Genomic DNA, 13929 nt, shown 5'->3' on the forward strand with positions numbered 1-13929 from the left:
CTCCTTCTACACTGTCCCCCATCAAACACTCCCAGGACAGGTACAGTACGGGGGTTAGATACAGAGTAAAGCTCCCTCTACACTGTCCCCATCAAACACTCCCAGGACAGGTACAGTACGGGGGTTAGATACAGAGTAAAGCTCCCTCTACACTGTCCCCATCAAACACTCCCAGGACAGGTACAGTACGGGGGTTAGATACAGAGTAAAGCTCCCTCTACACTGTCCCCATCAAACACAAGCTATATCACTCATAACGTGCCCTTCACTCTGGATGTGTAATCCACCCCAGGTACACATTATTGGACTCCCTTTCTGATGACGCGGCGCACCATCTGGGAGCCATGCCAAGGGAGGCCGGCGAAGGATACAGTTACCACAGATGAAGAGGATGATGAAATAAATCGAGACGAGCATCCCTGGAAAGTAGGGGCCTCCAAACGCCATGATCCCATCGTACATCACCACGTTCCAATCCTCACCAGTTAATATCTGTTCAAATGGAAGCACTTAATTTAAAGGGAGCACCGGAATTGAGAGACCCAAGAGGACCAGCGGTGATTTACAAGAATTATAGAATCATCGTCTGGTAGTACAGAACTTGAGCATTGGTGAACAGAGACATGTTGTTGAAGCTTTTCTTCTTGCACTCATCAGGACAATCCACATGAACAACCAATGTAACGGACATCAACAGCTCAGCGTGAATGAGAAGAGAGTGCTGACTGGTCGGCAAATGAGCTCTGTCTGTGCCAGCTCTCTCTGCGAGAGCAACTCACCTGGTCCCACTCCCCTGCCCCTTCCCCGGAGCTCTGCAAATTTTTTCTCTTCACATAATTATCCACTTCCTTTTTGAAAGCCACAATTGAACCTGCCTCCACCGCACTCTCAGACAGAGCATTCCAGATCCTAAACACTCACTGAACCTGCCTCCACCACACTCTCAGACAGTGCATTCCAGATCCTAAACACACACTGAACCTGCCTCCACCACACTCTCAGACAGTGCATTCCAGATCCTAAACACTCACTGAACCTGCCTCCACCACACTCTCAGACAGTGCATTCTAGATCCTAAACACTCACTGAACCTGCCTCCACCACACTCTCAGACAGTGTATTCCAGATCCGAAACACTCACTGAACCTGCCTCCACCACACGCTCAGACAGTGCATTCCAGATCCTAAACACACACTGAACCTGCCTCCACCACACTCTCAGACAGTGCATTCCAGATCCTAAACACTCACTGAACCTGCCTCCACCACACTCTCAGACAGTGCATTCCAGATCCTAAACATTCACTGAACCTACCTCCACCACACTCTCGGACAGTGCATTCCAGATCCTAAACACTCACTGAACCTGCCTCCACCACACTCTCGGACAGTGCATTCCAGATCCTAAACACTCACTGAACCTGCCTCCACCACACTCTCAGACAGTGCATTCCAGATCCTAAACACTCACTGAACCTGCCTTCACCACACTCTCAGACAGTGCATTCCAGATCCTAAACACTCGCTGCGTAAACATTTTTTCCTGCTGTCATCTTTGGTTGTTTTGACAATCACCTTAAATCAGTGTCCTCTGCTTCTTTTACAATGGTCACAGGGATGAGGGACTTCAGTTAATGCTGAGAGACTGGGAGAGGCTGGGATTGTTCTCCTCAGAGCAGAGAAGGTGAAGGGGAGATCTAATCAAGGCGTTCAAAATCAGGATGGGTTTTGATGGAGTAAATCAGGAGAAACTGTTCCCATTGGCAGCAGCGTCGGAACCAGAGGGACACAGATTGAGAATAATCAGGAAAAGAACCAGAGGGGGAGATGAGGAGAAACTTTCCAGCACGTTTCATTGCCTCAGATGTGAAAAATCGTCTCACAGCCAATTAAGGAGTTTCTTTTTTGAAGTGAGGTCACTGTTGTACTGTAGGAAACGCGACAGCCAATTTGAGCATAGCAAGATCCCACAAACAGCAATGTGATAAATCATGCACATAATCTGTTTTTTACTGATATTGGTTGAGGGATAAATATTGACCCCAGGGCACCGGGGAGAACTCCCCCTGCTCTTCTTCCAAATGTGACCCTGGCATCTTTTGCACCCACCCTCAGTACTGACTCTGTGACAGTGCGGCACTCCCTCAGTACTGACTCTCCCACAGTGCGGCACTCCCTCAGTACTGACTCTCCCACAGTGCGGCACTCCCTCAGTGCTGACTCTCCGACAGTGCGGCGCTCCCTCAGTACTGACTCTCCGACAGTGCGGCGCTCCCTCAGTACTGACTCTCCGACAGTGCGGCGCTCCCTCAGTACTGACTCTCCCACAGTGCGGCACTCCCTCAGTGCCGACTCTCCGACAGTGCGGCGCTCCCTCCATACTGACTCTCCGACAGTGTGGTGCTCCCTCAGTACTGACTCTCCAACAGTGCGGCACTCCCTCAGTACTGACCCTCCGACAGTGCGGTGCTCTCTCAGTACTGACCCTCCGACAGCGTGGCGCTCCCTCAGTACTGACCCTCCGACAGTGCAGCGTTCCCTCAGTCCTGACCCTCCGACAGTGCGGCACTCCCTCAGTACTGACCCTCTGACAGTGCGGCGCTCCCTCAGTACTGACCCTCTGACAGTACAGCACTCCCTCAGTACTGACACTAGGGGTGAGTGTCGGGCCTGGATTATGGGGCTCGGTTCTTTGGAGTCCACACTGCTGGGACTTGATCCCATGACTTCCTGACCCCAAGGCGAGAGTGAGACACCCATTGAGATACGGCCTTCAACTGAAAGACTTGCTCTAATTGGTGGTACCGAGCAGAGCCAGTGCCCTCCTCCCCAGTCGCAACCACCCGCCCCCATACTCCCAGTTGACAACACTGGGCCTACCTGGAAGACAGTCAACAGAGCCTGAGGGAAAGTGTCGAAGGTGCTTCTTTTGGTTTGGGTGTCATCGAAGTTGAACTTTCCCCCGAAGACTTGCATCCCCAGCAGGGAGAAGATGATGATGAAGAGGAAGAGTAGCAGCAGCAGCGAGGCAATGGACTTCATGGAGTTGAGCAACGACGCGACCAGGTTACTTAGGGCTGCCCAGTGCCTGTGGAGAACAGAGAAACCCACCCTTACACCCGGCCTTTCATGTAGTAAAAATATCCCAATGTGCTTCACACCAACATAAATCAGACGAGGTCGGATTATATCGATGACTTCAGGAGGAAATTGGATGGGCAGTCGGGGGAAATAAACTTTCCGGGCTATGGGGATCGAGCAGGGGAAATGGGACTGACTGGATTGCTCTACAGAGAGAGCCAGCATGGACTCGATGGGCTGAATGGCCTCCTTCTGTGCCGTAAATGAGTCGATGACAACGTGACACCGAGGGACAGGTGACTAAAATGTTTAGGGAGGGAATTCCAGAGCTTGGGGCCCCAGGCAGCTGAAGGTTTGTCCGCCAATGGTGGAGCGATGGGAATCGGGGGATGGTCAAGAGGCCAGAATTGGAGGAGGGCAGAGATCTCGGAAGGTTGTAGGGGCTGGAGGAGGTTGCAGAGATGGAGAGGGGTGTAGGGGCTGGAGGAGGTTACAGAGATGGGGAGGGTTGTCGGGGCTGGAGGAGGTTACAGAGATAGGGAGGGTTGTAGGGGCTGGAGGAGGTTACAGAGATAGGGAGGGTTGTATGGGCTGGAGGATGTTACAGAGATAGGGAGGGTTGTAGGGGCTGGAGGAGGTTACAGAGATAGGGAGGGTTGTAGGGGCTGGAGGATGTTACAGAGATAGGGAGGGTTGTAGGGGCTGGAGGAGGTTACAGAGATAGGGAGGGTTGTATGGGCTGGAGGATGTTACAGAGATAGGGAGGGATGTAGGGGCTGGAGGAGGTTACAGAGACAGGGAGGGTTGTAGAGGCTGGAGGATGTTACAGAGATAGGGAGGGATGTAGGGACTGGAGGAGGTTACAGAGATAGGGAGGGTTGTAGGGGCTGGAGGAGGTTACAGAGATAGGGAGGGTTGTATGGGCTGGAGGATGTTACAGAGATAGGGAGGGTTGTATGGGCTGGAGGATGTTACAGAGATAGGGAGGGTTGTAGGGGCTGGAGGAGGTTACAGAGACAGGGAGGGTTGTAGGGGCTGGAGGAGGTTACAGAGATGGGGAGGGTTGTAGGAGCTGGAGGAGGTTACAGAGATAGGGAGGGTTGTAGGGACTGGAGGAGGTTACAGAGATAGGGAGGGTTGTAGGGGCTGGAGGAGGTTACAGAGATAGGGAGGGTTGTATGGGCTGGAGGATGTTACAGAGATAGGGAGGGTTGTATGGGCTGGAGGATGTTACAGAGATAGGGAGGGATGTAGGGGCTGGAGGAGGTTACAGAGATGGGGAGGGTTGTAGGAGCTGGAGGAGGTTACAGAGATAGGGAGGGTTGTAGGGGCTGGAGGAGGTTACAGAGATAGGGAGGGTTGTAGAGGCTGGAGGAGGTTACAGAGATAGGGAGGGTTGTAGGGACTGGAGGAGGTTACAGAGATAGGGAGGGTTGTATGGGCTGGAGGAGGTTACAGAGATAGGGAGGGTTGTATGGGCTGGAGGAGGTTACAGAGATAGGGAGGGTTGTAGGGGCTGGAGGAGGTTACAGAGATAGGGAGGGTTGTAGGGACTGGAGGAGGTTACGGAGATAGGGAGGGTTGTAGAGGCTGGAGGAGGTTACAGAGATAGGGAGGGTTGTAGGGGCTGGAGGAGGTTACAGAGATAGGGAGGGTTGTAGGGACTGGAGGAGGTTACAGAGATAGGGAGGGTTGTAGGGGCAGGAGGTTACAGAGATGGGGAGGGTTGTAGGGACTGGAGGAGGTTACAGAGATAGGGAGGGTTGTAGGGGCTGGAGGATGTTACAGAGATAGGGAGGGTTGTAGGGACTGGAGGAGGTTACAGAGATGGGGAGGGTTGTAGGGACTGGAGGAGGTTACAGAGATAGGGAGGGTTGTAGAGGCTGGAGGAGGTTACAGAGATGGGGAGGGTTGTAGGGGCTAGAGGAGGTTACAGAGATGGGGAGGGTTGTAGGGGCTGGAGGAGGTTACAGAGATGGGGAGGGTTGTAGGGGCTAGAGGAGGTTACAGAGATGGGGAGGGTTGTAGGGGCTGGAGGAGGTTACAGAGATGGGGAGGGTTGTAGAGGCTGGAGGAGGTTACAGAGATGGGGAGGGTTGTAGGGGCTGAAGGAGGTTACAGAGATAGGGACGGTTGTAGGGACTGGAGGAGGTTACAGTGATAGGGAGGGTTGTAGGGGCTGGAGGAGGTTACAGAGATAGGGAGGGTTGTAGGGGCTGGAGGAGGTTACAGTGATAGGGAGGGTTGTAGGGGCTGGAGGAGGTTACAGAGATAGGGAGGGTTGTAGGGGCTGGAGGAGGTTACAGAGATAGGGAGGGTTGTAGGATTTGGAGGAGGTTACAGAGATAGGGAGGGTTGTAGGGGCTGGAGGAGGTTACAGAGATAGGGAGGGTTGTAGGGGGCTGGAGGAGGTTACAGAGATAGGGAGAGTTGTAGGGGCTGGAGGAGGTTACAGAGATAAGGAAGGTTGTAGGGACTGGAGGAGGTTACAGAGATAGGGAGGGTTGTAGGGGGCTGGAGGAGGTTACAGAGATAGGGAGGGTTGTAGGGGCTGGAGGAGGTTACAGAGATAGGGAGGGTTGTAGGGGCTGGAGGAGGTTACAGAGATAGGGAGGGTTGTAGGGGGCTGGAGGAGGTTACAGAGATAGGGAGAGTTGTATGGGCTGGAGGAGGCTACAGAGATTGGGAGGGTTGTAGGGACTGGAGGAGGTTACAGTGATAGGGAGGGTTGTAGGGGGCTGGAGGAGGTTACAGAGATAGGGAGGGTTGTAGGGGCTGGAGGAGGTTACAGAGATAGGGAGGGTTGTAGGGGCTGGAGGAGGTTACAGAGATAGGGATGAGAGGGTGAGGCCAATGGAGGGATTTGTAGACGAGGGTAAGAATTTTAAAATGGAGGTGTTGCCAGACCAGGAGCCAGTGTAGGTCAGCGAGCATGTGGACGGTGATGGCTCAACGGGTCTTGGTGCATGTCAGGAAATAAACAGCAGAGTTTTGGATTAGCTGAAGGTTACGGCAGGTGGGGGGATGGGAGGTCAGCCAGGAATAGTCCAATTGATCTCTGAATGACCTCGGCAAGTGGTTCCAACCATTCAATGGATCGACTTGCCTTGGAATGAAGGGCTGCAAAGGGTTCAAACAGCCAAAAGGGCCTGAGACAATGAATCATAGAACAGTCCAGCACTGTCGGCAGCCACGAGGGCCGCTGAACCAGGACGGACTGGACCAAAGACGGAGTTCACCTGGTGAACTTGAATATCCTCAGGAGACGTACACATCGCAGCACAGAGATGCCCAGAGGCGACATGATCTGAAATTCAACCAGGATAGTCTCCACGATTCCGCCGCACACCACGAAGCAGTCAAAACGGTTGAAGAACGAGACAAAGTAGACGTGGAGCCCCAAGCTGTACATCTTGAGCAGCATCTCGCAGGTGAAAAGAGCCAGCAGGACCTTGTTGGCAATGTCTAGGGAAGGGAAGGAGCTGGTAGCAGTTAAAAAGAACAGGATCCAATGCACCTCGTCTGTTACTGCTCTGTAATGATGCAACTAACCTCCACTCATTACATTTTACCCAGGAAATAATCATGCTTCTACCCTCTCATTACATGGACTCTGTTTACTATGAACTAGACTCTGTTTACTGTGAGATAGACTCTGTTTACTGTGTGATAGACTCTGTTTACTGTGAGATAGACTCTGTTTACTGTGAGATAGACTCTGTTTACTGTGAGATAGACTCTGTTTGATGTGAGATAGACTCTGTTTACTATGAACTAGACTCTGTTTACTGTGAGATAGACTCTGTTTACTGTGAGATAGACTCTGTTTACTGTGAGATAGAGTCTGTTTACTGTGAGATAGACTCTGTTTGATGTGAGATAGACTCTGTTTGCTGTGAGATCGACTCTGTTTGATGTGAGATAGACTGTTTGATGTGAGATAGACTCTGTTTGATGTGAGATAGACTCTGTTTGATGTGAGATAGACTCTGTTTGCTGTGAGATAGACTCTGTTTGCTGTGAGATAGACTCTGTTTACTGTGAGATAGACTCTGTTTACTGTGAGATAGACTCTGTTTGATGTGAGATAGACTCTGTTTGATGTGAGATAGACTCTGTTTGATGTGAGATAGACTCTGTTTGCTGTGAGATAGACTCTGTTTGCTGTGAGATAGACTCTGTTTGCTGTGAGATAGACTCTGTTTGCTGTGAGATAGACTCTGTTTGATGTGAGATAGACTCTGTTTGATGTGAGATAGACTCTGTTTGATGTGAGATAGACTCTGTTTGATGTGAGATAGACTCTGTTTGCTGTGAGATAGACTCTGTTTGCTGTGAGATAGACTCTGTTTGCTGTGAGATAGACTCTGTTTGCTGCGAGATAGACTCTGTTTGCTGCGAGATAGACTCTGTTTGATGCGAGATAGACTCTGTTTGATGCGAGATAGACTCTGTTTGATGCGAGATAGACTCTGTTTGATGCGAGATAGACTCTGTTTGCTGCGAGATAGACTCTGTTTGCTGCGAGATAGACTCTGTTTGCTGCGAGATAGACTCTGTTTGCTGCGAGATAGACTCTGTTTGATGCGAGATAGACTCTGTTTGATGCGAGATAGACTCTGTTTACTGTGAGATAGACTCTGTTTACTGTGAGATAGACTCTGTTTACTGTGAGATAGACACTGTTTACTGTGAGATAGACACTGTTTCCTGTGAGATAGACTCTGTTTCCTGTGAGATAGACTCTGTTTCCTGTGAGATAGACTCTGTTTCCTGTGAGATAGACTCTGTTTCCTGTGAGATAGACTCTGTTTCCTGTGAGATAGACTCTGTTTCCTGTGAGATAGACTCTGTTTCCTGTGAGATAGACTCTGTTTGATGTGAAATGGCTGGGCGTTATCTTGGAAACTCCATATCCTGCCAGCTGAAAGGCTGAGACGTGGTGAATTCTCCAGCACCTTGTATCAGGTGTGTTACCCCAAGTCTATCACAGAATCTTACAGCACGGAAGCAGGCCATTCACCCATCGGGGCATGTGCTAGCTCTGTGGTAGAGGTATCCAATTAGTCCCACCAACCCTCCCACCACTGGAAACAGTTTCTCCTTATTTATTCTGTCAAAACCCCTCAGAATTTTGAATACCTCTACTCAATCACACCTTCACCTTCTCTGTGCGAAGGGGAGAAAGGGAAGGAAATCTGCTGTCCTTACTCGGTCTGGCCTACAATGTGACTCCAGACCCACAGCAACGTGGCTGACTCTTCACTGAAATGGCCGAGCAAGACTTTCAGCTGTGTTCAAGGAGGCTGCTGCCTGCCAGCTTCTCAAGGGGCATAAATGCTGGGCCTTGCCAGCGGTGCCCACACCCCATGAATGAATAAACAAAATCCAGCTGAAACCTTGCGACTCAACTTACAAATTTGCATGTAAGGCCATGCGTTCCTTAACGGGGAAAAGGTGGGACAAGGGGTGGGGAACAAAGAATGGGCCAGAAAGGCAGGGGGGGTGGGGGCGGGGTTTGTAGGATTGTCATGGAATGTCAAGGAATGCTGATACCCAGTGTGGTGTGAAGGTACAGCGGGAGTTTGGGGGCGGGGAGGTTCAAAGGGATGAGGGGGAGGGTGCGGTGGGTTAGCCCAGGCGAGACGGAGGTTAACAGCTTGTCTACTTGCCCTGAGTCTGGGTCAGCCACTCCGGCTGGTTATAGTGCTCCGAGGCGATGGTGGCAGTGTTGAGGAAGACCAGGAGCAGCACGATCCAGTAGAACGTCACCGACTTGACCGCAGCGCGGCAATGCCTCCGGCACCAGCGGTTCCAACGCCGGAAACGCTTGCTGCAAAGGCACAGGGGAACCGGCGTGAAAGTCTGCCCAGCGGCGGGGCACCGTGAAGCAGAACTGGCGGGTAGAGTGAAGTGGAGTGGCGGCTCAGATTGGAGGCGGGGTGAGCGGGGGCAACGAGATTGGGGCTTTGGCCCGCAGGCTGGACATCAGGTGTGGGGGAACGTCAATGGATGGTGACCTCCCTAGCCCAGGGGGGGCTGTAAACAATGATAGCCTCCCGACCCCTTGACATAGCAGGCACAGCAAGCAATCAAAAAAGCAAATGGTATGTTGGCCTTCATTACAAGAGGATTACATTTACAAGTATGAGAGATGATCTCATTCAAACATGCAGAATTCTTACAGGGCTCAACAGGGTTGATGCAGGAAGGATGTTTCCCCTGGCTGGGGGAGAGGGGGGAGTCGAGGGCTGTGGAAGCTCAATCATTGAGTATGTTCAAGGCTGAGATTGATAGGTTTCTACATATTAAAACAACATCAAAGGATACGGGGGATAGTGGAGGAAAATGGTGTGGAAGGTCAGCCACTTTCTCATGGAATGGCGGAACGGACTTGAAGGGCCGAATGGCCTACTCCAGCTCCGATTTCTGATGTTCTTATATTCTTATGCCACAGGTCAGTGATAGGAGGACCTGACAGAGCCCGCCACACATCAGACATGCCATCGAGGTTGGCTGTGGGGGGCTGGTGCAGGTGGGTGTATCGTGCCCGTCTGAGAGGGGACAAGCTCACGCGATCAGAATACGACAACCAGGCCACTCACCAGACACGTGTCTTGGAGACTTTCACCCTGCAGCAAACAAGATAACAAGGCTGGACGTTAGACAGGGAGAGGAGTCAAAGACAAACGGCCAAGCTCTCACTGAGAGCATGTCTAACCTACACTGACGGCAGTTCGATAGAGACGGACTGACGGACGGAGTGGGGGGGAAGTGTTTGCAGAATTCGACAGCACAGATTATCGCACATTTTATCAGGGTAGAAAGAGAATCCATCTCTGCAGCGTCTTTCATCAGCACAGGATGTCTCAAAGGGCCTCACGGACAAGGACGTACCTTTGAAGGGTGGTCACTGTTGTAAAGTAGGAAACGTGGCAGCCAATTTGTGCACAGCAAGATCCCACAAACAGCAATGTGATAAATGTGCCCAGGGAGAACCAACGCAATGCCTGTCCTGGGGAGTGTTTGATGAGGGACAGTGGAGAGGGAGCTTTACTTTGTATCTAACCCCCGTGCTGGACCTGTCCTGGGGAGTGTTTGATGGGGGACAGTGTAGAGGGAGCTTTACTCTGCATCTAACCCCCGTGCTGTACCTGTCCTGGGGAGTGTTTGATGGGGGACAGTGTAGAGGGAGCTTTACTCTGTATCTAACCCCCGTACTGTACCTGTCCTGGGAGTGTTTGATGGGGACAGTGTAGAGGGAGCTTTACTCTGTATCTAACCCCCGTGCTGTACCTCTCCTGGGAGTGTTTGATGTGGACAGTGTAGAGGGAGCTTTACTCTGTATCTAACCCCGTTTTTTTTTTTATTTTTTCACGTCGAGAGGGCCTTTATTCCTCAGGCCCCCTTCATATACGTATTTACAGTTTTAAAAAAACTTTATTAAAACCAGATAAATAAACAAAAATACTCAAATTAAAATGCCATTCTCGGCGTCGACGATGCACTCCAGTCCCTGCGGTGCCCACTGGTCGCGGAAGGCCTCAAGCGTACCGGCTGACACCGCAGGCTCCTTCTCCAGGGACCCCCGGGCGCGAACGTAACCGCGGAAGAGGGGCAGGCAATCGGGGAGGACGGAACCCCCGACGGCCCGCAGCCTGGACCTGTGAATTGCCACCTTGGCCAGGCCCAGGAGCAGACCGACGAGGAGATCCTCCTCCCGGCCCAAGCCCCTCCGCACCGGGTGCCCAAAGATCAGGAGCGTGGGACTGAGTGCAACCAGAATTTGAGGAGCAGCCCCTTCAGATACTCAAAGAGGGGCTGCAACCTCGCACACTCCGTATAAACGTGGAACACGGACTCGTCCAGGCCGCAGAAAGTACAGGTGGCCTGGGAGTCCGTGAACCTACTTAAAAGCCTATTGCACGGGACTGCTCTGTGCAGCACCCTCCACCCCAGGTCCCCGATGTAAAGGGGGAAGACTCCTGCGTAGAGAGACCTCCATCAGGGTTTCCCCTCGCCGCCAGATGGCAACGCGGACCGCCAGGGCGTGTCCGGCCGGCTGACGAGGGCGAGGAAGTGGAGAGTGTGCAGGAGCAGCCCGTACAGGAAACCCCTCCGCGCCGATTGGAATGGCACGGAGGGCATTTCCAAGAGGCGGCTCGGGTTGTGCGGGACCGGCTCCCGAGGAGGGTTTCGGGGCCTGGGTCCGATGAGCAGTTCCGGCCGGGATCGCTCCGCACTCCCGAGCCCCCTCGTCACCCGCAGTGAGGGGCGTCCCGGGGGTTTCGGCTACTCCTCCGCCCGCCGGACCGACCCCGGAGTCGGCCGCCCGGACAGCCGAGGTGCTCTCCTCCGCCGGCGGGGGAGCACCCTGACTGGAGGCGACCATGTTCCAGACTCGGAATAGATCCCGGTAAAAGACAGGCAACTCCCTCAGAGAGGCGCGGCTAACGTACTCCACCGGGAGCTGCGTGTTGTCTTGAAGGCAGTGACACTGGCAGAAAAAATACGTCGCCAGCGCACACCATCTGGGAGGACGCTCGACGTACAGGTATCTCTGCAGGGTCCGAAGGTGGAGAGTCGCAGCCTGGGTGCGGACGCACACCAGCGACTGACCACCCTCCTCCATCGGGAGACTCAGGACCGCGGCAGAGACCCAGTGTTTCCTCTTGCCCCAGAAGAAATCGACGAGTTTCTTCTGGATCTTGTTGGCAAATGCAGGGGGCGGGGCCAAAGTGACCAACCGGTACCACAACATGGAGGCCACCAGTTGGTTTATGACCAACGTTCGGCCTCTGGAGGAAAGCACTCGGAGCAGTCCTGTCCAGCGCCCCAGCCGAGCGGTGACTTTTGCCTCCAACTCCTGCCAGTTTGCCGGCCAGGCTTCCTCAGCGGGGCTAAGGTGGACTCCCAGATAGAGGAAGTGCGTGGTGCTCCAAGCAAAAGGTGTCATCTCCTCCGGCAGGGAGTCCACCCGCCACTGACCCACCAGGAGTCCGGAACATTTCTCCCAATTGATCCTCGCGGAGGACGCGGCAGAAAAGGTCTGCTGGCAGTCGCGCATCCTCCGCAAGTCAACAGGATCTGTGATTGCGAGGAGCACGTCGTCGGCGTAAGCCGAGAGGACGACCCGCATGGCCGGCTCGCGCAGAGATAATCCCGTCAACCTCCTGCGAAGCAGGCACAGGAAGGGCTCCACACAGATGGTATACAATTGGCCGGACATGGGGCATCCCTGACGCACTCCTCTCCCAAAGCGAAGGGGCGCCGTCAAGGACCCGTTAACTTTGACGAGACACTCTGCGGCGGCGTATAAAAGTCGGACCCGGGCCACAAAATGCGGCCCAAGTCCGAAAGCGCGCAGAGTCCCGAAAAGGTAATCGTGATCGTGATCCACCCTGTCGAGGGAGAGAAAGGCGACCGACTGACCAGTCCTCTGGGAAAGATGGATCAGGTCCCGGACCAGGTGGATGCTGTCCTGGATGGACCGGCCCGGGACCGTGCAGGACTGGTCGGGGTGGATAATGTGGTCCAGCACGGAGCCCAGGCGGGTAAACATAGCCCGGGCAAAGATCTTATAATCCGTGCTGAGGAGGGAGACCGGACGGCAATTTTTAAGCAGGCGGAGATCGCCCTTCTTTGGCAGCAGGACGATGACCGCCCTGCGCCACGAAAGGGGCATCTCCCCGGTCGCCAGGCTTTCCCCCAGGACCCGCGCGTAATCGTCCCCCAGGACGTCCCAGAACGCACTGAAGAACTCCACGGTCAACCCATCCAGCCCTGGGGATTTGCCCCTTGAGAGCTGGTGGAGGGCGCCAGTCAGCTCCGCCAACGTGAGCGGAGCCTCCAATCCTTCGGCGCCCTCCGGGCTGACCTGCTGCAGGTCCTCCCACAAAACTCTGCGCGCATCCTCGCTGGACGGATCCGGAGAGAACAACGCACTGTAATAAGTATGGACCAGGAGGCCCATTCCCTCTGGATCCGTGATGGAGGATCCGTCGTCGGCCAGCAGCTCCATGAGCTGCTTACGGACCCCCCGCCATTTTTCCAGCGAGTAGAAGAAGGGTGAGGCGCGGTCCAAATCTTCCAGGATCTGGATCCGCGACCTCATGTACGCGCCTCGGGACCCTATGAGCTGCAGGTCCCTCAGCGCGCCCTTCTTCTCTTTATACGCCTGCCACAGGGCCGGGTCCGCGACGGCATGACCGAGGCGGGACTCCAAGTCCAGCACCTCCCTCTCAAGACGCCCGATCTCGGCTTCCCGCCTCTTGGTCCACCCCTTCGCGTACTCCTGACAGAAGACGCAGATGTGAGTCTTGCCCACATCCCACCATCGCCTCAAGGAGGGGAAGCCCCCCTGCTTCCTTCTCCAGTCGGCCCAGAATCGACAGAACGAGTCCCGAAATCGCTCGTCCTCCAGCAGCCGGTTGTTAAAGTGCCAGTACGCGGACCCCGCCTGCGTGCGGAGCGGAGTGAACTCCCCCACACCAGGCGGTGGTCCGAGCACGGCACCAGCCGCATGGAGGCCGCTGAGACGCGGGAGACGTACGCCTGCGAAATGTAGAGGCGGTCGATTCGCGACCCCCCTCCTCCAGACCTCCACGTGAAGGCGCTGGAGTCGGGATGGAGATTCCGCCAGATGTCCACCAAGTTAAGGGAGCTGATCAGTCCCCTCAACTTCTCCACCGACGCTTGGCCGCGCTGGGGACCGGAGCGATCCCCCACCTCGAGGGTGCAGTTAAAATCCCCCCCGAGGATGATGCACTCGCCGCTATCGATGGAGCTCAACACAGCGGACACTTCTTCAAAGAAGCGCACTTGCAACGCGCCGGGCCTGGGCGCGTA

At 54.1% G+C, this 13929-nt stretch overlaps 1 protein-coding gene across 1 annotated transcript in view; it reads right to left on the bottom strand.

Annotated features, from left to right (window-relative positions):
* LOC137358244 (voltage-dependent L-type calcium channel subunit alpha-1D-like) overlaps positions 1-13929 on the bottom strand; it is a 170443-nt gene that overhangs the window by 124142 nt on the left and 32372 nt on the right. The window contains exons 12-16 of the mRNA XM_068024140.1: positions 9687-9713; positions 8754-8914; positions 6321-6546; positions 2881-3088; positions 372-492 (exon numbers count right to left, since the gene is read on the bottom strand). Coding sequence (XP_067880241.1) covers positions 372-492; positions 2881-3088; positions 6321-6546; positions 8754-8914; positions 9687-9713 — 743 coding nt within the window. The remainder of the gene's footprint in view (positions 1-371; positions 493-2880; positions 3089-6320; positions 6547-8753; positions 8915-9686; positions 9714-13929) is intronic.

This window comes from Heterodontus francisci, chromosome 49, assembly GCF_036365525.1.
Source record: "Heterodontus francisci isolate sHetFra1 chromosome 49, sHetFra1.hap1, whole genome shotgun sequence".
Classification (NCBI taxonomy): domain Eukaryota; kingdom Metazoa; phylum Chordata; class Chondrichthyes; order Heterodontiformes; family Heterodontidae; genus Heterodontus; species Heterodontus francisci.